This window comes from Vicia villosa, linkage group LG5, assembly GCF_029867415.1.
Source record: "Vicia villosa cultivar HV-30 ecotype Madison, WI linkage group LG5, Vvil1.0, whole genome shotgun sequence".
Classification (NCBI taxonomy): Eukaryota; Viridiplantae; Streptophyta; class Magnoliopsida; order Fabales; family Fabaceae; genus Vicia; species Vicia villosa.
The window spans coordinates 118,639,191-118,666,273 of record NC_081184.1 but is presented as its reverse complement, the minus strand read 5'-3'; the positions used below and the strand labels follow the sequence as shown (position 1 = coordinate 118,666,273).

At 31.7% G+C, this 27,083-nt stretch overlaps 2 protein-coding genes and 2 long non-coding RNA genes across 5 annotated transcripts; 3 read left to right on the top strand and 1 right to left on the bottom strand.

Moving 5' to 3' along the window:
* Positions 1-1,349: 1,349 nt before the first annotated feature.
* Positions 1,350-3,076, top strand: LOC131607123 (uncharacterized). Of its 2 annotated transcripts, XR_009285205.1 has the most exons (5): positions 1,350-1,651; positions 1,815-2,101; positions 2,251-2,346; positions 2,689-2,785; positions 2,869-3,076. It is a non-coding gene; the product is annotated as an uncharacterized LOC131607123 (long non-coding RNA). The 2 variants fall into 2 exon arrangements; XR_009285204.1 differs by lacking the exons at positions 2,689-2,785; positions 2,869-3,076 and adding an exon at positions 2,496-2,609 and having other exon boundaries at positions 1,351-1,651.
* A 126-nt stretch (positions 3,077-3,202) lies between these two features.
* LOC131607122 (uncharacterized) lies at positions 3,203-5,010 on the top strand. Its single transcript, XR_009285203.1, has 6 exons — positions 3,203-3,394; positions 3,484-3,567; positions 3,791-3,976; positions 4,156-4,228; positions 4,317-4,339; positions 4,446-5,010. It is a non-coding gene; the product is annotated as an uncharacterized LOC131607122 (long non-coding RNA).
* A 6,211-nt stretch (positions 5,011-11,221) lies between these two features.
* Positions 11,222-13,202, top strand: LOC131605254 (uncharacterized). The gene is made up of 5 exons (XM_058877631.1): positions 11,222-11,721; positions 11,817-11,937; positions 12,019-12,309; positions 12,394-12,495; positions 12,708-13,202. The coding sequence occupies exons 1-5, from the start codon at positions 11,222-11,224 to the stop codon at positions 13,200-13,202; spliced, it is 1,509 nt and encodes a 502-aa protein (XP_058733614.1).
* Positions 13,203-20,723: 7,521 nt separating this feature from the next.
* On the bottom strand, positions 20,724-22,060 carry LOC131607121 (lignin-forming anionic peroxidase-like). Its single transcript, XM_058879156.1, has 3 exons — positions 21,610-22,060; positions 21,367-21,532; positions 20,724-21,281 (listed from the first exon to the last, which is right to left on the bottom strand). The coding sequence occupies exons 1-3, from the start codon at positions 22,018-22,020 to the stop codon at positions 20,884-20,886; spliced, it is 975 nt and encodes a 324-aa protein (XP_058735139.1). The 5' UTR covers positions 22,021-22,060; the 3' UTR covers positions 20,724-20,883.
* Between the last annotated feature and the right edge of the window lie 5,023 nt (positions 22,061-27,083).

Below are 27,083 nucleotides of genomic sequence, written 5' to 3'. Positions count from 1 at the left end.
TTGAACTCAAGACCGAAAAAAAAAAAGGCATAAATTTTACTAACTTAACTACAATTATATATATGACTAATGTGTCATTGTATATTTTTATAAAAGAGAAAGTAGATCTGTTACAGAAGTTTCAAATGCGGATTGACAAAGTATGAAGAAGAGTAACATTCAACAATCTTTTACTCCTGTGTGACTTCCGGCCGATGCTGGATCTCCCGTGCCACCTCCTGATGGCGTTGACCTATTGCACGAGGAGACTGATGCGCCAGAAGGTCCTTCAAATTTATCCCTGTTGATAGGGTGTGTAGATCATACAGCTAAACATGTATGAGACAGAGAGGTAAAATTTCTTAGACTTATTACTTATTTGTCTTTAGTGGAAATTTTTTAACAGTGTTTACTTTGAAAATTTTCAAGAAAGGGCTTCCTAGAAGTTTTACAACCACGGGCGGAAGAATTCATCTCTACAACAGCTGTAGGAGTTGTGGTACCCAGAGTCGTCGTCATTCCATCTGCCTCATGGTGAGGTTACCACCAATTTAGACGACATCACATGCCTCCTGCATATACCTATCCTATTTATATGTAATGCTCCTATTTTTTATCCTATTTCTAAATGCAAGTGTACGGACATAATAAAAATATTAATTTTTCTTTAACTTTGTTGTGTATTTATTTTTCTAAATGTGATGATTAACTAAACAATTATAATTGAAGATTGAATTGGTTTATAACAACTGCCACTACGCCGTACAAGGACTTTCACAGCGTTTTTTGGGCTTTTAGAGCGCTTAAAAGCGTTGCCATAGGCAACGCTGCCGTAGATAAAAACAGCGCTTTTTGGTACGCCAAAAGCGCTCTCGTTGCACTCCTATAGCAGCGCTTTTCCAGAAAAGCGCTCTCGTAGTACCCCTATTGCAGCGTTTTTTCCAGAAAAGCGCTCTCGTAGCATCCCCTATAGCAGCGTTTTTTTCTAGAAAAGCGCTCTCGTAGCATCCCCTATAGCAGCGCTTTTTCCAGAAAGCGCTTTTTTTATCTTTTATGCCCTTTTTATTATCTTAGGCAGCACTTTTAATTAGAAAGCGCTTTTGTATGTAGGCTTTTAAGAGCGTTTTTGAAAGCGCTTTCGTTGCTAAACGCAATATTTTAAAGTGCAACTTGTAGTTTAAGTCTCCCAGTTCGACCTGTAATTTATATTTATTTTCAACCTGTAATATTTTTGAAAATAGTCACTAAACATGTAATTCAAGGCTTATATATACCATTATCTATCATATAAGAAAAGTCTACCATTTGAGCAATTCTTAGGCTATCCACATCAGCAACTCTCTTCTCAAAATTCCACATCATCGTTCTCAAAAATAACTTCTTCTTCTACTATAATTTGACAGTTACATCCTTTTATTCTTCAATTTCCACTATCCTCATAACTGTCCTTAATCCCACTCTCTTCCAAATTCCAAAACCGTTCAAAAATTTTACGATCCATTTTCCCAAATTCCTTTTCACTTTTCCTCACATAATTGGGATTCTTCATTGTTCTGAAGACAAATACGCAACCTATCATGTTCACGGTGGTGTTTCTTGAGGTTTGTCAACGATGGCGGTAATTGGTTTCGCTTTCTAACGACCCTTCACAGTGGTCGGGTTTGATTAAATGGTGAGTGGTTTACGGTGGTTTTGACTCCAATCTCGATTTTGAGTTTCTCCTCGTCTTTACTTCTGTTATGTTTTTACTGTGTAGTTGTTGTGTTGTTGATTTGTATAATATATCTTTTGATCTTTTAAGTAATTTTGTTATGTTTTTGTTTTTACTTCTACAGAATACAGGAAGATGGTGGAGGAGTTGTACAAATCTCCTGTGGCTTAATTTAGATCTCAGAGTTCTCATGGATTTTATTTCTCTATGTCTGATGGTGTTTTGTTCTTGATTGTATTGGTAGTTATGTTTATATTATACTAACCCTTTCGTACTCCTCTTCTCACGACCTTCCTAAAGTATTTTGATTTAATTTTTGATTGATTTGGTGTTGATGATGCTCACGGGTATGTGCGATATGTTGGAACTGGTGAACACCTTCCCTGAAGAGATGTCTCTGTTGGAAAGCATGTAAAATATATTCTCAGGCAATAAAATACTTATGATACATAGAGATACATAGTCTTTCATTGTTATAGAATTGAACCGTGTATTGTTGAAGAAAGTTAAATTATGCGGCATGCTATTAACTTTTTCTATGTGAAATTAATTCATTGCAGAAAAGAGTGTATTTGATTTTAGAGTTTGCACCTAAAGGTGAACTTTACAAGGAGTTACATAAATGCAAATATTTTAGTGAAAGACGTGCAGCTACTGTAAGTACTAATTTCCCCTCATCGCATCTGATGTGTTTTTTTTACTTGGTAATTTGAACTAACATGTAAAATAGGACATGCATTTGATTGGTTATGTGGCTATATCCTTAAATTGACCAGTTTATGTTGTTATTTTGTGGCTGAGGTAGTATGTTGTGCCATTGGCCCTAGCCCTCATATATTTCCATGGAAACCATGTAATTCATAGGGACATTAAACAAGAGAACCTTCTTATCGCTGCTCACTTGACCACAATTACTCTTGGATGTTTCTTTTATGGTCTTTTGGATGTTGTCTTCCTTCATCTTGTGCTCATTATGCCATAATCTTTTTCATTATCAGGGCGAATTGAAGATTGCGGATTTCGGATGGTAGGTACACACATTCAACCGTAGGAGGACCATGTGTGGCACCCTGGATTACCTTCCACCCGAGATGGGTAAGTTTATATGACATGAATTCTCCATATTAAATATGTTTGTTTCTCTATATGATGAACCTAAATTCTGGATGTTTTGACAGTGGAGAGTGTAGAACATGATACAAGTGTATATATATAGAGCCTTGGCATTCTTTGATACGAGTTTCTTTATGGAGTCCTGCATTTTGAGGCCAAAGAATATTCTGATACTTATAGGAAAGTAGCAGTCACTACGTAGTTGAATTTATATCATCATGTAATTGTACCTTTGTGTAATTCTATAATGTTTTGTTGTTCAAAACTGGCTTTGAGGAGGTTTGTTGGGTTCTGCTCACATTTTGTTGTTTTTTATTTTCGTTTTATCTACAACTAGCGTGCAGACAGGCACCGACGTGTCGGTCTATCAGCTTTTCACTATGGACCTCTGACTCTTTGTAGAATTCAACGAATCATGTTTCATTCTTAGAATGATTTTCTCCTTAATTCATAAATCTAATCAGCTTATATTTGTTTATAGATGATTGGCCTCACAAAGCCAACTTCTGGTGCAGCCTATGTTCAAGGCCTCGACATGAGAAATCATATGGATGGAATATATACTAGCATGGGAGTATGTCCACAGCATGAGTAAGCTGGAATTTTCTGAAATTTTTATGTTTTTCGTGAAATCAACAATTGAAACAAGTTTCTACTGTTTTCATCTTGTGATACTATAGCTTGCTGTGGGAAAGCTTAACAGGTAGAAAGCACCTACTTTTTATGGAAGACTTAAAAATCTTACAGGTTCACTCTTGACTCATGTAAGTTAAATCCACAAGAATTCTTACTGTTTGAAATATTAAGATTACTATTGTTGTGTTAGGAGAATCTGTTATGGATAGGTATTTTAGATTAGTTAGAGCAACGAAATTGGAAAGCTGTCTGTATGGATCTATATACGATGGCTGTATTTTAGATGCAATTTGAGTAGATTTCTCTTTAGCTGGGATAATTTTACATACAGCCCCAGTTATATTGTTATAGGCGGTAGAAGAATCTTTGAAGAGTTTAAACCTTTACCATGGAAGAATTGCTGATAAACAAGCTGAAAAATACAGTGGAGGGATGAAGAGGAGGATCAGTGTTGCAATTTCAAGGTTGCTTATTAAATCTCTGTTTCTTCTCTGCTACTTTCCTTTATCTTGAGAATACGAGCTTCAATGTTGGAAGGTAATCTTAGATTTTTGTTTCAGATATGTATAATCTCCTTATTCTGAGTTGATTATCTGTTGATTTACATTGTAAATGTCTTTAAAATGCAAAAGGATTTCATATGTCAATTTTGCTTTATGATTTTTCTCTTCACATCCATGGAAACATTTGTAATTCTTTCATATTATTTGTTACAGGAAATTATTGATATGTGTGATAATTCTGTTGGGCTGAGCCGACAATTGAAGGGATCAATTATCCCATCAGAACGTAAGTTTTTTTACTTATGTTTTGATGCTAATTTCTTTGCTTGATGTTTTTGTTCTGAGTTCATTTTTTCAATGCTTTTGCTTTACAGGTCCAAAGCATATGATGTTTAAGGTTTGATATTAACCTGTGATTATTCTGATATTTACTATTTGATCATGGGGTTTTATTTATGAAATTTAACTTTTTGCTCTTACACTACATGTATGGAACCCCCTAGGAATCGTAGGTGTAATAACTGCAGAAGGTGGGCCTCAGCTCTTCTTTCAATGGTTTCTTCATTACCGGAGGTACCGCTTTATTGCCTGGCCTATTTAAACAAACCTGAGATTCCTGTCTTACTTATGAAACTATAGGTGCAGTGCTGCACAGTGCAATATTACCAATATATTGAATCATGTCGCATAGCTGTTAAACCGAAATGTTGTGATCAATGTACCAAACAACACCAAATCGGGGCCAAAATAATCATGCGAAATGTCATCACCATGAAGGTCGCATATACAATTTCATAGGAGAAGTTTTCCGATCTCATACAGAAAGAAGAATTCAAAAGAGTGATAGCATCGATGCGATCTCATAGCAGGCATGGTGTTGATTGAAGGGATCTAGAGGCAGATGCCTTTGTAGAAAATGGAAGGATGGTGGAATACTTATTTGGTAAAGACGGAAAAGGTTGCCTCGGACATGATAAATTTGTGCAGTTTATAAGAGATCTTATATATAATTGTGTATGTAAACTAATTACAATTTTGTGTATAGATATTGAGGCTGGAGTTTGTTCATTATGACTTCAAATCGTGAAAAAACATATCAGCAAAGCAATTTGTATCAGTTACTGATCAATGCATAATAAAACACAGCAGAACATTGCTCTTTCTCACTCAATCCTTATTTTCCTTATAAAAATAATTTTGCAAAACATCTAAAAATATACATATTAAAAATATATCTAATTTATTATGATTGAATCTGATTCAATATTTAGATATAAATTCAGTTCTTTATTTTCATTGTCTTCATTTTGTATTTAAAAATGAATGCTAGATATATGCTTAACAATAATATCAACCTCCTAATTCTATTTTTATGGTAGAATTCTCTATTTTTTTCATAACTCAGCCTATTTATTAATAGTAAATGAATCATAAATTCTAATTAACCCAATTCTATTATTTATTGTAAAATTTATTTCATATTTTATTAAAAAATAATAATAATTTTATTAAAAAAATTAATCCATTGAATTTTCATGATTATTTAATCAATTTTATAAAAAAATTACATTTGCGTTTTGTATATTACATAGTGTACGTAAAAAAAATTAACCTCCTATTTTTTTTTTAGATAACAAAGTTTTAAAAAAATTTAAAATAAATCACAATTATTTATTTTAAAGAGATACTTTTGTGAAAAAATAATTAATTGTTATTAGGTTAAATTTTTTCGATCTTATTTCATTCAATATTTAGGTACAAATCCAATTCTTTATTTTCATTGACATTTTTTTTAGAAATGAATACTTAATACGATACATGCGTAACAATAACATAAACTTTCAATTCTATAATTTTATCGTAGTATTTATTTCATATTTTATAAAATAAAAAACAAATAATAAAAAAAATTGAGTATGAACCTTTATAAATTTTGTAAGAGAATAATTTATAGAATATTTATAAAATAAAAAACAAATAATATTTTATTGAAATCGATTAAAAATAATTAAATTGACTGTTGGATTAAATTTATAGAGAACATCTTCATTTATGATGTACTAAATGCATTTTACATTAATTACATTTATGGTGGGGTGTATTTGGATTGATTTGATCGCACAGGGATCTTATATTTTCTGCGATGGAATGGTTGAACCATGAAATAACACTACAACAATATAATTTAGAAAATTAATTTAAATATAATTTATGTTACTTTATGACAGGTATAGTACAAACAAATTATCAATTTTACATTTTTAATTCTATAAATTTATTCTTAAAATATAAAAAAATTAATATATATACATTTTAATAAACTATTTATATTTTAAAATAAATAAATAATATAAATATAATAAATTTATTTATTGATACTTACTTTTTTAAATTATGTAAAATAAATTAATTGATGTATTTAAAGTAATAATTTATTTAAAAGTAGTAATTTATTTATATTTATAATTATTAAATTAAGATGATTTTATATATTTTTAAGAGATTTTAATTTTGGAAACAGTTTATGTATACATTCAATTCAATGAAAAGATTTTTACATTATTGTTAATTATGAATCATCAAATTTTAAATCATTTAATTTAATTATATTTAAATGGTTCATGAATGGTCAATCTACATAATAAAAAAAATTTGAATATGAAACTTTATAATTTTTGTAAGAGAATAATTTATATTATATTTATAAAATAAAAAAATATTATTATATTGAAATTAATTAAAAATAACTAAGTTGACGGTTGGATTAAATTTATAGAGGACATCCTAATTTATGATGTACTAAATGCATTTTACATTAATTACATTTATGGTGGGGTGTATTTGGATTGATTTGAACGCATAGGGATGTTATATTTTCTGCGATGGAATGGTTAAACCATGAAATAACATTATAAAGTATAATTTGGAACATTGATTAAAAAAATAATTTAAATATAATTTATGTTACTTTATGACATACCAATAAAAATAAATTCTCAATTTTACATTTTTAATACTATTAATTTATTCTTAAGATATAAAAAATTTAATATATACATATTAATAAACTATTTATATTTTAAAACATCAATAAATAATATAAATATAATAAATTTATTTAATGATACTTACTTTTTTTTAAATTATATAAACTAAATTAATTGATATATTTAAAGTAATCTTTATTTTAAAATAATAGTTTTATTAATAAAAAAATATTAAAAGTAATAATTTATTTAATAAGTTAAATAACTTTTTATTTTTAACATGCATTACATAACTCTCATTGTCTACATTTTATTAGATAATAATTATTAGGGGGACCATAGAGTTATTGATCAAAATATTGTATATTAACCGGAACATTAAGATATTGATCAAACTATTGAATATTAACGGGAACATGAAGTTATTAATTAAAATATTCAATATTAACGGGAACCGTTGTTAGTAAGTTGAAAGTAAATGTGAATAAGTTTATTGCATTGGACAATCAACATTGTGTTGTCTGTTCTTTATGCAGGTCACATTTTGTTCTACTATTGGTAAAACATTAATAATTCAAGTCAAATAATTGATCTTTCCAATTTTTATTGCATACTAATAAAACAATATATAAACTTTATTTCTTAATTACTTTTTATTTTCAATATTCAATTTTTGTAATATTAGTATTTTTATAACCTTTTCAATTTTAACCTAAATTTAATCTTCTACTAATACCTTTTACTGATAATTTTGTTGCATATTAACGGGAATAAATTTGAAATATTAACGGGAACACGGACTTACTGATTAAAATAATGAATATTAACAGGAACATGAAGTTACTGATCAAAATATTAAATATTAACAGGAACAAATTCGGAATATTAACGGGAATAAAGAGTTACTGATCAAAATAATGAATATTATCGGAAACATGAAGTTACTGATCAAAATATTGACTATTAACAGGAACATGAAGTTACTGGTCAAAATATGGACTATTAACGGGAACATGAAGTTACTGAATAAAATATTCAATATTAACGAGAACATGAGTTAGTGATCAAAATATTAAATATTAACGGGAACATGAAGTTAGTGATCGAAATATTGAATATTAAAGTGAAAATAATGTTTATTAATCAATATATCCCAAACTTTGGCCCAACCTATTGAAAGAAATTCTTATATTTTACACATTTGTTTTTAGGATATTTACTTCTACAATAATATCTATATGGAACAAAATAACCTTTTCTCTATCATCTTTTATTTTCCTCAATCACAATGCGCGAAAACGAAGGGTACCCGTGCGAACGCACGGGTAAGACACTAGTTTCAACAAAAACCCGTACATAGGACATTATATACCAATATAATACCATTATAATCCAAAATAAAATATATACACCATTATTGTTCAATTCACATGTTTACAACAGATACATATAACTAAATCATCTCTAACAATAACTAAATCAGAATATAAGCCCGAAATTCTCAAAATTCGACGAGCGGACGGTCCTGGTCCTACAAAGTATGAACAGAACAACACGGTCAATTAAACTAACTTTGCTCAAACACAATTAAAGGCTCCAACCCAAAGTCATTATCAAAATCCGTCACACAATAATGAGTAAGCAACACATAACGACTCATATAAAATTCTGCACTAATAGTATTTCCTCAATATGAAAACAACACTAAAATTCTATACCACAACAAAGTTTCAAAACAGATCCCACAACAACATCTATACTTCAAATTTTCCAAGAAAACAAATTGTCATTCAGAAACATCAACAATATTATTAGCAACACTTTCATGTGATTTGCAACTGAATCCACCAATGTAATGTGTCATCAATCCAGTCTCAAATCAAACTATCAGCACCACTTATTTAAGAATCAAACTCAACAACAACAAAAACAAAGTTCAGCACTCTTATTCAGCACACAACAAACTTGATTCATATAACAACATCATCATCGTCAATTAATAATAAGCAAAACAAACTTGATTCTATTAAGCAAACACAATAATGTATTCATACCTATATGAATAGTCGCTGAATATAAAATTGACACAATTCCTCTTTGATTTCTTCCAACTTAAGTCTCGTGTAAGAAGCATAATAGAAGTCATCAAAGTACTACATAACAAAAACATAATATGCATGATTTAGTTAAATGTAATAAATTATAAGAAATTATCCTAAGTTATAAATCCATACCGTGATTGGAATCTCTAATTGATTCGTTTGAAGGATTTCTTTCAAAAACCTCAAAACAAAGTACCCGCAATCTGTACTGTTTCGCTGTTGCAGACACTACATAGAAAAACAAATAAGATTTTATAGTTGTCTTGTTTTATCAAGTAGCATAACTATTATAAGCAAAATTGTGAAAATTAATGTACCTGCACTTTGATCCAAGTAATGTTGTTTGATTTAGTCTGTGATACCTGTGCGTCTCTTTGACTTTGGAATACTTGTATTGATCTAACAAAAATATAAAAGCATATATTTATATCAATCTCACAAATAATTAAATATATAAATATACACAAATATTTAGAACGATCTTACTTACCTATCAATCGTTGACTTCATAGCCAGATAATTGGTCCACTCACCATCTACCGAATTCAGAAAATATACCACTTCTTTAGAGATATTTGTGCTTCAACTTTAAGAGTGGACGACATCATTAATTTGGACCAAAATATTCCCGTCATTCTCTGTAAGTTGGAACAAATATTTCCGCCTGGTTTTTTTGACTCCATGGAACATCTACCTGTGCATCTTGCATATGAAGCTTATCTTGGAGGACCTGTTCATTATAGGTGGATGTATCCCTTTGAAAGGTTTATGGGTGATTCTAAGCGGTCAGTGAAAAATAAAGCTAGGGTTGAAGGGTCAATATGTGCACATTACTTGCATCGGGAGACAACACATTTTTGCAGTCATTATTTCAACAACTTGGTGTTAACTCCAAGAATCATAAGGAATCCTGTAAATGTTAATGAGAGAAGTCAATTCACATTATCAGTCTTCGGGCTTCCAGGCCGTCCATCTGGAAAGAAGGTTGTTCATTGGTCGACCCAACAAGAAATGCAATCTGCACATGTTCATGTCTTGATCAACTGCGTTGAAGTTAAACCATATCTTGAGTAAGTATACCCAACTACTTTATTTTATTTATAGTGTGAAAATAACCTTGAAACTTATAGTGTGTTTTTTTAGGGAATTCAACAACTTCTATTTGCAAAGTGCCGGTGTACAATCAACATCCAGTGTCATTCATGATCAATTTCCAATATGGTTCAAACATAGATTGTCAGGCATTGTTACACCGACTCCAGAAATACCCCATTTGAGAAGTTTATCTGAAGGCCCTAATCGAAGCGCAAACGAATGGCACACATATTTCGTGAACGGATATAAATTTCACACTGAGACTTGGACTGAAGGGAAAAAAACAAAAAACAGTGGTGTATTTGTAAAAGGAGTTACTGATGAGGGTGAAGATGACTTCTATGGCTTTGTTAAACATATCTACGAGTTGGAATACAATTACTTGGACTCCGAAAATAAAGTTGTCTTATTTTATTGTGAATGGTATGATCCAACTAGAGGCACAAAAATAGACAAGACATATGGTACTGTTGAGATTCAAATGGGCCGAAGGTACAAACAGTATGACCCTTTCATAATGTCACATGTTGTTAGGCAAGTTTATTATGTTCCTTATCCTTCATTTGTGCCACGTAAACGAGGGTGTTGTGTTGTAATTAAAACAAAACCATTGGCCCATATCGAAAGTGGCGATCTAGTGGAAGATCTTCCTTTCCAAGTTGATGAAGTTGGACCAATTAATGAGGTGATTGCAGTTGAACAAATTACAAGTTTGTCTGATACAAAAGTTGAGGGGTATGAAGTTGATGCGTCTATATTGTTGGTTGAAGATAATATCGACGGAGAGCATGATGAGAATATCACATCAGATGACGAGAATGATATGGATGAAGAGCATGATGATAATGAGAATGATATGGATGAAGAGCATGATGATGATAATGATAATGATGTATATTAATGAGAACATGTGTTTGTAATTATACTAATGAACCATCTATTGAATGTTTTAATAAATATATATATTAATGAAAATGTGTGGTTTGAATATTTATATATTTGATTAATTGCGTATTCTATATAATAAACCATCTAGTGGTATGCGACTCACCTCAGACGACAGTATCTTCCTGCCCACGGACTCAGCCAGACCGCATGTCTTTGGCCAGAACTCAGCCTCTTATGCCATTACTCTCCTCTCCATCTTTTATTAGCCCACCTAGTTATTCATTTCAGCATACTGGGGGACCTAGCTATCCATTCCAGGAGACTGGGGGACCTAGCTTTCCATTCCAGCAGACTGGGGGACCTAGCTATCCATTCCAGCAGACTGGGGGACCTAGTTATTCGTACCAGCAGAGTGATGGACCTAGATTTCCACCACAGGTCCCCCCAGGTTTCCAGCAGACAGGGGGATCTCGCACCACACATCCGACACAGGTGCCCCCATCCTTCCAGCAGACAGGGGGATCACGTACCTCACCTACCACACATATACGTCCAGGCGGGGATGATCATGTGGAGGTAGATCAGGATGATATTGAGCAGGTTGAGGATGATGTTTTGTTGGATGGCGATAATCTTCAGGGGGACGATAATCCATATGAGATTCAAATCGTCGATGGCAGATATTATATTACGCCTGTCAGAAATAAGTAAGTATCTTATTTATAATTTTTTAATTAATATAAATTTTTTATTAATATAAATTTATATTTAACGCATGCTAATTCAAATTATTGTTGTTTAGTTTTACTCCGAGTCGGACAGCTGCAAAGTGTGTCAGCTATGTGATTCAGCAAATGTATAAAGATGCTTGGACGAGATTTGGAGAAGTTCCAAATAGGGATGATTGGTTTAAAAAATTTAAGGTATAATTAATTTGTTTTTGAATTATTATTTATTTAAAAAAATTATTATAATTTTCTAACTGTTTATCTTAATGTCAACAGGAAAAGTACACATGGGATGTTTTGAGCGAGAAGGTTGTTAAAAAAGTCTTTTTTACTAGAGCATCAAAAAGACTTTCTGACACCTTACGACGTGTTAGAAAGCGTTGGGAACGTGATAGTAGTTATCCCGCTTGGATGGGCAAAGACACTCTTGATAAACTTCTGGTCTATTGGGATTCACCTCAATTTAAAGCTAAGTCTGAAAGTGGCAAAAAAATGAGGGCATCTGAAAAAGGTGGGCACGTTAATGCTGGTGGAAGTATAAGCACATACGAACATATGCGACGCATGGTAATTACTACCACTTATATATTGAAGTTGTGTTTTGATTAATTATTATATATGTATTTAAATAAAGTTAATTTTATTATTTAGGAAAAGAGGTTGGGGAGAAAACCACTCATGGTTGAGTTAGTTAAGGAGACTCGGACGAAAAAGTCGGGAGAGTATGTTGATGAGCGTACACGGCAAGCTTTGGTAAGTTATTCAATTTACATTATGAATATTTTTTTATTTTATTTTAATGACAACTTTGTGACGTGATTTTCATGTGGCAACTAAGAAGTTGCAGCATGATTTACATGTGGCAACTGAAGTTGTGGCATGAGAATCACGTGACAACTGATTTTTATTTTATTTAAGTTAATTTAATTTAAGTTTTATATTTAATATTTTTATTGTATGTGTAGGAGGATTATCAAGAATTGCTTGTACAACTTTTGGTCGCTAATCCCAAATATACTCCTAGAGAAGGAGAGCCGCTTCATCCAGATGTTGATTTCCATATTTGGAATGAAGTCATTGGCGGAAAAGGTTCTAATGGATGTTTTTTTGGTGGTGGAAGTATGGCGGGATGCTTGAGAAGTGGTGATAGAAATTTATTTGAAAGAGTTAGAGATGGGGAAGGATCGTCACGCCCAACACAATTGTCCCCGAAAATGATGGAAACAATAAGACAATTGGCGGTAAGTGAGACGAGACGCGAGTCAGAGCAACATGAGATGACGTTAAAAACCCAATTAGAGGAGCAACAACGGAAAATAGAGGCAATGACGAAGAAGCAAGCGGAGATGGAGGGGCAACAAAGACAAATAGAGGTAATGGCGAATAGGCAAGCGGAGATGGAGGAGCAAATGCGGCTATTTATGCAATTTCATGGAAGCGGTAATCAAATGTTTGGTTGAAATGTTGGCGTTGGTGGTGCCTCGACAAATCAACAAGATAATGATGAAGATTTAAACCTTAATGATTTTCCCGATCCAGGAGATACTTAATTATTATGTAATATTAATTATATTTTAGTTTTAGTTTTAATTTTAATTTTAATTTTAATGTATGAAACATATTAAATTTTAATTGATGTATGATAAATTTTAATTTATATTTTGTTTATTACTTATATTTTAAATTTTATTATATTATTCAATAAATATATTTTATTAATATTAATATTCAAATCATTTATTAATTATATTTTATATTTTATTATATTAATTATAATTCATTATTAATAATAAAAACCTTTTTTAATAACAATAATTAAATTTTTTTTATTAAAAAGAATTATGCTTTGTGACGTGATATACATTTCACTATATTTGTGACATGTTTATCACGTCGCTAGATGCATATTAAAAAAAAAATAGTTTTGTAGTGGCATGTTTCCCACGTCACTAATCAGATGCATGAAAAACACGCCACAAACTTTCTCCGTTAGTTGTGCCATCCCTGCAAACCTGCTGCATGCCTGCTGTGCCAGAATTGTGAGTTGGATTGTGTGTAGGATATAGCGACGTGAATTACATGTCACTGAATAGTGACGTGAATGCATGACACTACTAGTTTACCACCTTTCCCCTGCGAGGTATTCTTTCACGTCGCAAATTATGTGGGATGACGTGATATTCCTTTTTGTGGCGTGGGAATCACGTCGCTGGAGAGAACATTTTTTGTAGTGTTATTGGATAACTAATTTCACACACACACACGCATATATATATATATATATATATATATATATATATATATATATATATATATATATATATATATATATATATATATATATATATATATATATATATATATATGTGTGTGTGTGTGTGTGTGTGTGTATATATATATATATATATATATATATATATATATATATATATATATATATATATATATATATATATATATATATATATATATATTAAGACAATTTTAATTAAATGCAATTCATTTTTTTAATATCATAAAAAATATAAATATATTATCAAAGTATTTTATATATAATAAATATAAGTAAAATATCTTTTTTTTTCTTCTGATATATTAACCTTGAAGTTCATTTTATTTCCTTAATTTTAAAAAGTTTTATATTAGCCTTTACAATTGAAAAACCTTTTAAAATTAAGGAAAAAAATAAATCTCGAAGTTAACATCCTGTAAATTTTTTTTTTGCCATAAATATAGAACGACACAAATCATACAATATAATAAAGCAAGATGAGTTCTTTGGCAAGTTTGCCAAGTGTCATCTTCTTAGAAGTTTTACAATTTTAAAACTTGCTATTAATAGTAATCTTATTATAATTAGTTTTAATTATTTTATTATTATTTAATTAATTATTTCACTAATTTGTAAAAATTATTTATAATAATTTATTATTTATTATTCATTAATTGGTCTTGGAAACAAACGCAAAATCTTTAATTTTTTTAAATTATTGATTAATTTTTTTATTGTTCCTAACTACTATTTTTATTGTTTATTAATCATTATTCATTGTTCCACTAATAATGCATTTGATGTTTTTTTAATGCCTTTATAATATATATTGGAATTGGATATAATAGAGAAAGATACTAGCATTTTTTGGTTTGGAATTTGAAATGCAATCCATTGAAAAGTCATGGTACATTGGATTATTAAATGGCTGTTTTGAATGAACCAAAAGAACAACTTCCCATATTGTGTCATTTGCTTTTTAATTTTTTTTATTTTCAGTCTCAAACATATAAATTCAAAGATGTCAAACGAAAATCCACAACTTCTCCTCTTCCATTCCAATTGATCTACGCAAGTATCTTATACATTTTTCCACGCAAGTAGCTTTCTCACAACCATGACCATATTACACACTATTAACAACAATTTCATAAACTAAACTAAATTCACACCCAATACCAATTCAAATGTCAAAACCATGAGTCAAATACACAACCACAAATCAAAATCACATTCATGATAAGCGCAAACGAGATATCCAAAACGGAAGTATACAACAACATCTCATTTGTAGCAGTCGTAATATAAAAAAAGCAGATGCAAAGATCCCAAAAAAATATACAGCAAACTAAGATTTCTGTCGCCAGCAGATTTCCAGAAAAACTCCCACGAAGAAGCCACATCTACGGCCTCTGATGCGCCACTGCACATATACGCTGCAACAACAACGTCGATCAGCCATGTAAACACGCAACACATAACTGATCTACATCCACGTCAACATTTGCATCCGACCCCAAAACGCAGCCTTCGTGCCCTCATCTGCCACGTCTCCAGTCCACCGCTGCGCCACTACCAGTACCGGGCTCCTCCGACAAACTCTTGTCCAGCCACCATCGAGAAAATCACTACCACTTTATTCTTCGTCGCTATGTATCTACTCTTTGATTTTTCCTTGCCATGTTTTAGAATTTGTTAGAAGCTTGTTGTTTGATTCAGTATTTTAAAGAAGAAAACAAAATATTTTCAAATTACTAAAACAAAACAAAATAATATCAATTTTTTTTTAATATTAACTTTTTTTATATAATTCATGTAATAAAAATTACATAATGGCCTTACTTCAATTTTATAATAATATTAATATTTTAGGTTTAGTTTTTCTTTTGACTTTACTATTTCAACTTTTTTTTAATGAAAATAACTACTTCAACAACAATGATCAATTATTCATATTATCGTATAATTACTTTTAAAAGTATCAAATAATAATTTGACGAGTGTTAGATAAATTTTTGAACAGTGTATTAAAGCTAATAAATCCGTGAACTGGTGTGATTTTTTTTAATATTAACTATATTGTGGTCCAATGCAATATTGAGATATTTCAATAATTTTATATTTTTAATTATTTATAAACATTATATGTTTAAAATAAATATTAAATAATCATAAGCGATAAAAATTATATTTTGAATAATGATAAGTGAAAAAAATTTAAAAAATCATGTTGAAAATAATTATTAATTTCTTAAAGATTATTGACTTAGTTTTTAGAGTTCATATTTCAATTAATATTATTTTTATAATAAAATTTAATTTAGATTTTTCAGCGGTTCAATAATTAGTCAATTATTAATTTAAAAATTAAATATGAAATTCAATTTAAATTTGTCAAGTAAGTTATTTTAAAAAAAGTATTCATATTGTATGAATGTAAATAATTAACTTTTAATAAAAATAATATATTCTATTTAAATCTCAAGTATATTATAATTATTAATGAGTTATTAATAATAAATAAATAAATATTTAATTGTGTAATTAAAAGAAAATACAATCTTTCTAAAAATAATTGAAAGATAATCTTTAGTTTGTTATTGTATAAGTATAAGATGCGTTAACACATAAACTTATTATAGTAAATTCATATTTTTAGGCGAAGATTAAAAGAAATAAGTGTCATTTTTCACTACCTGGCTATTATTTTTAGAGGAGTGCTAGCAACACTCTCTTTTGAATACTTTCTCAAGCACTAATTTTTTTATTGGTTGATACATGTGTGGACCCCTCACTTTGAAAATAGGTCCCACATAAAGTAGTAAAACCTACACATGTTTCAACTAATAAGAGATGAAGTGTTTGAGAGAGTGTTCAAAAGAGAGTGTTGCTAGCATTTCTCTTATTTTTATATCGATTATGCCAACTCAAAATACTCAATTATTTTAAATCTTTTTCGGTACAACTATTTAACTATTTATAATGGTTCAATAATACAGTTAAATTTTGTTTTACAATAAGATTATATAATTATTGTTAAATAGTTAAATTATTTATTTCATATATCCTACTAATAATTTATCCACTTATTTTTATGTTATCATAGTTTTATTTGTAATTTAAAAATAATTATAAAGTAAATTTTTTAGCATAAGAAATTTTATACCGTGCCTCGCACGGGTATACTTACTAGTGGTGGTAGATATTTGAATGTCTTAATTGATCCAATATTTGAAATTTGATCAATTTTATGAAAATACATTCGGTGAAAGATGTCAACTCTTAAGTGAATCTCAGTTATTCCAATGAATTACTTTAAAACTGCACCTAGAAATTACTTAATTTATTTGAAGTTCTTTATGAAATTAAAAAGATCATTGAAAATAAAATTTATATTATTTGAAAATATATTTTAGAATAGAAGAATAAAAGTAAGTTTTAGTTGCTTATTAGGAGTAAAAATGAGCATTTTTCTTTTACTGAATGTTATAGGCCTTTCACAAGGCCCATAGCGAGAAGTCCAAAAGCAAATACTGAGAAAGCAATTGCGTGGAACAGGTGTATCCTCATTCTTCTTAGAGATAGACGATTCTGTCCTTTAGATGCATCGACCACCGTCTAGGTTAATCAAATGGATGTCCAAATAGCACGTCACGTTCTTCGCGGATGATTTTAATCGCTCCCACTCTATATGAGAGAAAATATTCCATTTCAAATCCATTTCCACTATCGCTTTTCAATCTTTCGTTGACTTGGACTTTGGAGTGCTAACCTGCATACCGTCACATAAATCTTTCAACGAGTCTATGCTTTCATCCGCAAATTTTTATAAAGAAATACCATTCCTTTATGGAAGATCCAAATCTCCGATCTTCTTTCAAATCTTTTAAACTATTGTGACGTCTAAAGTCACTTGATATTGCTGCTGAATTTAACAAAACACCTCCTCATCTTCCTTCTAAAGAAATAGATGATTCAGTCTTAGGCTATGTACAATGGGGGTGTTGAAAAACAAATTCAATAGTTGAATCCTTGCAATAAGGGTGTTGAATAGGGTGTTTAAAGCGAGGTGTATTAATTGGTGTTGAAAGTTTTCAACATGTTGAATGTAGAAAGAGTGGGGTCCATAAAATACTTTGTAAAATTTTATTGGTTGTTTTAAATGTTTAAATTTTTTAGTGTGTTGTGAATGGTAGTGGAATAGGATGTTGAATTTTATTAAACAAAATCATTGTAGTGAGTATAAATTGAATGTGTGTTGAATTATTAGGTGGAAGAAAGAGAAGATGATGTGTAGTATAAAAAATGAAAAAGAAGAGTGTTGAATAATAAAACCATTGTACATAGCCTTAGTGGTCTCTCCATCTGGTCCAACACCACAAGATTTGACCCTTTCAAGAGTCCTCTAAGGAGCATTCCAAGCATTTCCAACTTCTCGATCTTCACTACAACCTTGCCAAGGTGAACCATCAAATCGACCTCCTTTGCAAGTTGCAACCTCTAATACCTGAATAAGAGATGCTTCCTAACCTCCAACTTCTACGAGCCAATTTAGACATGCATGAAGCAACTAACCATTTAGCGTGTACAACTTGGTACACCAACACAAATTTCAGGTCTTGGCGTATAAGATCCTAAGAATTAAAGAGAACTTGCAATATGTCCCTCCAATAGGCAGTACCTTACGAGAGGAAACCTCACGTGAAAATCCAGTTACTGTTCCAGAGCCGATCCCGACTCAAACAATCACAGCACATGAAGAGGCTCCACAATCCTCACACCGTCACTAAAGTAAGAGGCACCAGACTCCTCCTACTGGTTACAAGAGAATGATTGAAAATTACATCCTAACTGAGGCTTATTGTTCTCCTCATTCTCCCATGCACCGTCCTTGAAGGAGGGAAAGGCTTGACGCACACACTTCAACTACATAGCAAAAAAGGAACCTGTTGTCTGTGCGTATCCTTAGTAGAGATTACCAAGGTCCCTAGAGAAGCCTCTAAAGTTGTCTGTCTATGATAGAACCAGGGATCCTTACAAACATTTTGAGCACGTAGATAACGGGTTGATCTACTACCACACCAACAGAGTCATGAAGTGTAAGCTCTTTGCATTAACTCTCAATGTAGCTGGTATGCCACGGTACAAAACACTCATAAATGAGAAGATAGACTCGTTGAAAGATCTATGCGATACCTTCACCACCCAATTCACTGCTCGAAAATAAAAACCTACGACTATGGCGGTACTCAGTGGAGTCATACTTGGGAAGAAAGAAACCTGTGTGAATACGTAGACCAGTTCACAAAAGTGGCGGTAGTAGTAAGAGGCATGAACGACAAGTTAAAGTGCTAAATATTTAATAAAGGTCTGAGATTGGATTGCTTGTTCCAGAAAATCTAGGGCATGAGGGAACCTGTAGCTTGAGTGATTTGCTGAAAAGGACACAAACCTATATCAAATATGAATTGGGAAGAAGAGCTCTTAGAGGTAGAAAGCGAGAAAGCTTCGGGAACCGAAAGTTCCAGATACAAGTGAGTTTCGAAGAGATGACGAAGAGTGAGGATTTCGAACAAAAGTCCCAATCTACACTCCTTTGAATACTTCAAGGGAGAATATCTGGCAGGAATGTGCCAACACTAATTTCAAGGAGTCTGAATTCAAGAATCCTTATTCGGTTAACGAATCTTCCAAGATAGACACAAGTCCAATTGTTTCCTTTAAATGTATATTTTGTAGTAGTAGAGATGATCTATGATTTAAGCAAGAATAATAAGAGGATGAATCATCAAGTCAAGTTGATACCCCAAAAACATCAACCTCTATGGCTAATTCAACTTAACATTAAAGAATAAAAAAATCCTCTAGAACTAATCCCTAAAGGAACCAAAAAAAATATGGGTACCTAAAAATCAAATTATCTACGTGGCCAATATATTGTATGGAAGGATTGAAACATCAATCATGTTATTTAGAGAGTGGATGCTCAAGAAAAATTACAACCTAACACTAAAGTAGGAAGGAACTTTGGGATTTGAAGGAAAAAAGAAAAAGAAAAGATAATTGGTTTAAGTACAATTAATAACTCTTCTTTCCTTTTCTACTCATAATGTTTTGTTATTTCTAGGACTCAAACAAATTCTATTGATCATAAATCAATTAAGTGATAGTGGTTATAATATTGTCTTCAAACAAAAGTCCTTTAAAGTAGTAAGAAAGATGAGTCGATCCAGTTGAAGCAGTCAGATTCTTAGTGAAAGTCTAATCTCTCAAACTAGCAAAAGGCAACAAACGAATGCATTATTCCCAGTAAAATACATAGCGATCGTAAGTTGTAGCACTCGACTTCTATGGATGAAACATCAATTATAAGATTATTAAATAAAGGGAAATAAGACCCCTATCTAGTGTGGTAAAACTTCAGCCTTTTATCTATCAAAGAATCTGAATTTTTATTCTAGAGCAAAACATATATAAATTAAGCATCATTTTATTAGAAACTATGTTCCGAAAAAAAATTTATATAAAAAATTTGTTGCTGAAATTATCAATGAATTGATGATTTTAACACGCCGTCTTTGTAATTTTAAAATATACAAAAGACCTAACGTACTGTGTTACTAACATTCAAAGTTGAGACATAATAAGAATGAACAATCGTTTAATTTATAGAACAAGTAATGAAACTTTTGTGAAGTGAACATTTAGAAATACATTCATAATAAAATTATAATAATACATAATTATGTAACACTTTACAATTGTATACAGCGGAACAAAAATAAATAAAAGAATAAATAAAATAATGAAATTGAAAAGTATTGAAACAGAAGATGAAATAGCAATTGATTGTTTGTGAATTTGTAGAATTAGTTGGGAGCACTGCAAATACTTCTTATGATTCCGGCGGATCCGGTTAATGGTTGAATATCTCCCATCTTTATCATAGCAGCTGCAAAATCAGACTTGAAAGCTGTAGGATTTTGACTGTATTGAGAAACGATAGAATCTGTAGATCCTCCACTGAAAAGAACTTGGTCAGATTGTAGAAGACCTTTCTTTTGAATTAAATTTTTGAAGTAGTTGTTGTCAAAAGAATTTGGTGTAACCAAGTCCAGTGCTGCTAACTTTTGATTGTTTGAAGTGGAACTGATAGATGGACAACCACGTTGGCGAGTGCTAGCGAATCCAGCATCTATGTCACTAGCATTGTTGTATATCCTACCACGAAAAGTAAAGCATTGAGCTTGTCCGATTGTGTGCGCACCTGAGTTAGTTAAAATCAAATGGTTCAATAAGTAAATGTTTGGTCAAATATAAAAATATGGAAGTTTGAAAGAAATGAAATATACCAGATAGTGTAACCATCTCTTTGGCGGTAAGACCTTTATTTGTAAATTTAGATATAAGAGTTTGAAGATCGTCTGTAAACAAAGGAAGGTCAGTATTGGCGAAACTTTTACTTGCTGTAGTAGAGTCTCTTCTTCCAAGTTTCACTGTCCATGATGGACCACCAACCTGCAAATAATATGAAATTATTAATATGTTTTTGGTGAGAGATTATTAATATGAACATCAAAAGATTGTATACTTACAGCGAATGATGCATCACGTGCTGCTACAGCAACTATGTCTGCACAAGACACGACTCCGGGACATACTTTCTCTACCTGTGATTTTGCATTATCGATGACTTGAAATCCTCTTACTGAGTTAAGATTAGGAAGTGCAGTCTTTTCGGTCTGGATTGTGGTACTGTCATCGAGCAAAATTGATGCATCACAGCCCTGCACAAAGCAGTCATGAAAATGAAGGCGAATGAGAGATGCAGCCATGCGACGCTCTTTAGAGACAGCAGTACGAATGGCAGTTCTAATGGTGGTTAGTGCATCGGGACATGTACTGTCGTAAAAAGTAGAAGACAACTGTGCATCACATATTGACATTGTGGCTAGCAGCACCAATGTAACAGCAAAACTAGTAGCAGTGATCATTGTATTAGCCATAGAAGTGTTGAGAAAATATATATGAATGAATGTTAGCAAGATAATTAAGAAGAATGAATTATATGAAATGATGAGAGAATACCATGCATATATATAGTTTGTTGTGTGTGAGAGAGAATGTGTACGTCATGGTCACTGATGTCCGCGCGCGGTTTGATAACTCGCTCCTCAACCTTTTCCATATTCACAATTCTGACCAATTCTCCTTTGGTTGGTTGCTTGATTGACAAATACTATTGTTTCTTGCCAGTTCATCACATCCATGCCAAACACTTTTCAATATTTTCCTTTTGAATAATGCAATTTGTATTCTCAAGAGTCAAAATTTATTATTTATTATGAACACTCTCCCCTACATAATATTGACAACTTCCATTTTCTTTTTTCGGATAACCATATTTGATTCATTCTCTCATATTTTCACATTTATATGTTTTGAATATATTGACAAAAAATGATTTGACAGGTAACGCTACTATTTTCGCAAGTTTATCGCAACAAAACTGAAGATTGAATTGGTTTAAAACATTAAGAAAAAATAAATATATGAAAGGCCTAATATAAATTTTAAAATTAAACATTTAAAATGTATTTTTGAATAATAATTTTGTGGTTGTTAAGAGTTGAACTCAAGACCGAAAAAAAAAAGGCATAAATTTTACTAACTTAACTACAATTATATATATGACTAATGTGTCATTGTATATTTTTATAAAAGAGAAAGTAGATCTGTTACAGAAGTTTCAAATGCGGATTGACAAAGTATGAAGAAGAGTAACATTCAACAATCTTTTACTCCTGTGTGACCTCCGGCCGATGCTGGATCTCCCGTGCCACCTCCTGATGGCGTTGACCTGTTGCACGAGGAGACTGATGCACCAGAAGGTCCTTCAAATTTATCCCTGTTGATAGGGTGTGTAGATCATACAACTAAACATGTATGGGACAGAGAGGTAAAATTTCTTAGACTTATTACTTATTTGTCCTCAGTGGAAATTTTTTAACAGTGTTTACTTTGAAAATTTTCAAGAAAGGGCTTCCTAGAAGTTTTACAACCACGGGCGGAAGAATTCATCTCTACAACAGCCGTAGGAGTTGTGGTACCCAGAGTCGTCGTCATTCCATCTGCCTCATGGTGAGGTTACCACCAATTTAGACGACATCACATGCCTCCTGCATATACCTATCCTATTTATATGTAATGCTCCTATTTTTTATCCTATTTCTAAATGCAAGTGTACGGACATAATAAAAATATTAATTTTTCTTTAACTTTGTTGTGTATTTATTTTTCTAAATGTGATGATTAACTAAACAATTATAATTGAAGATTGAATTGGTTTATAACAACTGCCACTACGCCGTACAAGGACTTTCACAGCGTTTTTTTGGGCTTTTAGAGCGCTTAAAAGCGTTGCCATAGGCAACGCTACCGTAGATAAAAACAGCGCTTTTTGGTACGCCAAAAGCGCTCTCGTTGCACTCCTATAGCAGCGCTTTTCCAGAAAAGCGCTCTCGTAGTACCCCTATTGCAGCGCTTTTTCCAGAAAAGCGCTCTCGTAGCATCCCCTATAGCAGCGTTTTTTCTAGAAAAGCGCTCTCGTAGCATCCCCTATAGCAGCGCTTTTTCCAGAAAGCGCTTTTTTTATCTTTTATGCCCTTTTTATTATCTTAGGCAGCGCTTTTAATTAGAAAGCGCTTTTGTATGTAGGCTTTTAAGAGCGTTTTTGAAAGCGCTTTCGTTGCTAAACGCAATATTTTAAAGTGCAACTTGTAATTTAAGTCTCCCAGTTCGACCTGTAATTTATATTTATTTTCAACCTGTAATATTTTTGAAAATAGTCACTAAACATGTAATTCAAGGCTTATATATACCATTATTTCAACAAAAACCCGTACATAGGACATTATATACCAATATAATACCATTATAATCCAAAATAAAATATATACACCATTATTGTTCAATTCACATGTTTACAACAGATACATATAACTAAATCATCTCTAACAATAACTAAATCAGAATATAAGCCCGAAATTCTCAAAATTCGACGAGCGGACGGTCCTGGTCCTACAAAGTATGAACAGAACAACACGGTCAATTAAACTAACTTTGCTCAAACACAATTAAAGGCTCCAACCCAAAGTCATTATCAAAATCCGTCACACAATAATGAGTAAGCAACACAGAACGACTCATATAAAATTCTGCACTAATAGTATTTCCTCAATATGAAAACAACACTAAAATTCTATACCACAACAAAGTTTCAAAACAGATCCCACAACAACATCTATACTTCAAATTTTCCAAGAAAACAAATTGTCATTCAGAAACATCAACAATATTATTAGCAACAATTTCATGTGATTTGCAACTGAATCCACCAATGTAATGTGTCATCAATCCAGTCTCAAATCAAACTATCAGCACCACTTATTTAAGAATCAAACTCAACAACAACAAAAACAAAGTTCAGCACTCTTATTCAGCACACAACAAACTTGATTCATATAACAACATCATCATCGTCAATTAATAATAAGCAAAACAAACTTGATTCTATTAAGCAAACACAATAATGTATTCATACCTATATGAATAGTCGCTGAATATAAAATTGACACAATTCCTCTTTGATTTCTTCCAACTTAAGTCTCGTGTAAGAAGCATAATAGAAGTCATCAAAGTACTACATAACAAAAACATAATATGCATGATTTAGTTAAATGTAATAAATTATAAGAAATTATCCTAAGTTATAAATCCATACCGTGATTGGAATCTCTAATTGATTCGTTTGAAGGATTTCTTTCAAAAACCTCAAAACAAAGTACCCGCAATCTGTACTGTTTCGCTGTTGCGGACACTACATAGAAAAACAAATAAGATTTTATAGTTGTCTTGTTTTATCAAGTAGCATAACTATTATAAGCAAAATTGTGAAAATTAATGTACCTGCACTTTGATCCAAGTAATGTTGTTTGATTTAGTCTGTGATACCTGTGCGTCTCTTTGACTTTGGAATACTTGTATTGATCTAACAAAAATATAAAAGCATATATTTATATCAATCTCACAAATAATTAAATATATAAATATACACAAATATTTAGAACGATCTTACTTACCTATCAATCGTTGACTTCATAGCCAGATAATTGGTCCACTCACCATCTACCGAATTCAGAAAATATACCACTTCTTTTATGCAAGCTTTCTGTATTGCCGGTGGTCATCTATCGACTAAGCTCTGTCTAACTGAATCCGGTTCCGTAGCAATTGTCGGTCCGCTGCAATGAGAGGAAGACACGAAATGAATTCTGTTTGACAATTCAGTCTCGCGCAACACTTTGTCATACAACAACCTTAAATAAAAACATAATAAATATTAGACTATTTTCATTGAAATGTGTAAATAAATTGTTCAACTAATTAAATAATATATTCATCGGATTACCGGATGTATGAGTGAATATTACTGGCGCCTAATTGGTCATGCGTAAAAATCTCTTTCATGTCATCTAGTGTAACTCTTTCGGGGAATTCAAAACCAAAGACAGCTTCATCCATATTAATTTCACGACTAGCACCTGTCGTCAAGTTTGACATATCCACAAGAGTTCCAAGCGTCTGCCGGTATCGAGGCACAAAAGCACCTCTTTTTGCCATGACCTTCAGAGGACCCTTTTCCTTGGGTGGTACGCTACGAATTTGCTGCGTCACTTGTTGTGACCCTCGAGCAGATACCTAAAAATCATATAATTTAGGTAAATTATAAAATCATTCAGTTTTAGATTCAGATCATATATTAACACTTTAAATGTACCTCTTTTAGTGATGTAACAGACTCGTCCTGCTGCAAAATCCCTTTACCCTTAATTGCGGGTTTTGTAGGAGTAGTCTAAAATTATCATGTAAAACATAATTAACGTAGCGGTTCAGAATTGACATTTGAAAACTAAATGATTCATAATGGTTTTCAACATACCTCATCATCAATGAAAATGAGTTCCGAGGGCCATGCAACAAATGACCTTATTGCATCTCGCAGCAATGTTGTCTCTGAGACCATGTCAGGTACCGGTAGCAACACATCATGATCTAATACAACATCAACTGATACTTTCAGGTGTCCATCCGGGAGCGGTCTATGGTGAAGTAAATCTCGCAAAGTGTTGTGCACTTTTCCCTTGCCAACTAGGCGATAATCCGGTGACGATAAGTATAGTTGGCAAGATGAAATGCCCTAAACCAATAATAAATATAGAGTCGTTATCATTACAGAAATACAACAATTGTAAGAAAAAAGAATTTATAATTACCTCGGGAAATTTTTTTTTGACAGTTTATACTAGCTTTATCACTAGTTTCTTTCACCGATGAAGTATTGCACTTTTCCCTCATATATATCTCATTATCTCTTTGCAAATCAGAGACTTGTGCTTGTACTTCCTACAATATTTGCAACACTTCTTCATTGGTAGGATTTCTTTTCCTAGAATGCTTATAGAAAGAGGATGGAGTCACACCATGACCTTTACCCCTCACCCGACTGGGATACTCAGGAACATCTAGTGCTCTACTAAGTACACTCCTATTATCCTGGTCCTCACCGGTGGATAACGATTGCGACATGGTCTCCTGTAATTAATTTACATCTCGAAAATTATTAGTGGAGATAAAAAATCAATTATATATTAATAAACATTACACACAGTGTTATACTTACACATTCATCATAAATTTTTGAACATCGAGATCAACAGCTCGATTCTTGCCCACACGAGCTTCCTTCCACAACACATGTACTGGAAGTGAGATTTCCTTGTAACACCCTTAATTTCGTAAATTAATTTAACTGAATTTTTAAATTTAATTATTTGGATTTACTAACTTATGCGGTGATTAAATCAAAAATTGAAGAATAATGGGATGAGTATTCTTGGGCTTGTGGTGCAGTTAGCGGAGAAAGAGGGATGTTAAGTGATTTAGGCCCTACTAATTTTTATTTCATTTTCATAAAATAGAGGAAGTTGTGAAAAAGAAATAGAAAATC

What these genes read in the sequence shown, in the direction of transcription:
- LOC131605254 (XM_058877631.1), top strand. Translation starts at nt 11,222, where the DNA reads ATGTCTTTGGCCAGAACTCAGCCTCTTATGCCATTACTCTCCTCTCCA. An exon ending in ATTACGCCTGTCAGAAATAA is followed by an intron (nt 11,722 to 11,816) that starts GTAAGTATCTTA and finishes ATTGTTGTTTAG; the next exon opens with TTTTACTCCGAGTCGGACAG. An exon ending in AGCGTACACGGCAAGCTTTG is followed by an intron (nt 12,496 to 12,707) that starts GTAAGTTATTCA and finishes TTGTATGTGTAG; the next exon opens with GAGGATTATCAAGAATTGCT.
- LOC131607121 (XM_058879156.1), bottom strand. Translation starts at nt 22,020, where the DNA reads ATGGCTAATACAATGATCACTGCTACTAGTTTTGCTGTTACATTGGTG. An exon ending in CACGTGATGCATCATTCGCT is followed by an intron (nt 21,533 to 21,609) that starts GTAAGTATACAA and finishes TATTATTTGCAG; the next exon opens with GTTGGTGGTCCATCATGGAC. An exon ending in AGAGATGGTTACACTATCTG is followed by an intron (nt 21,282 to 21,366) that starts GTATATTTCATT and finishes TAACTAACTCAG; the next exon opens with GTGCGCACACAATCGGACAA.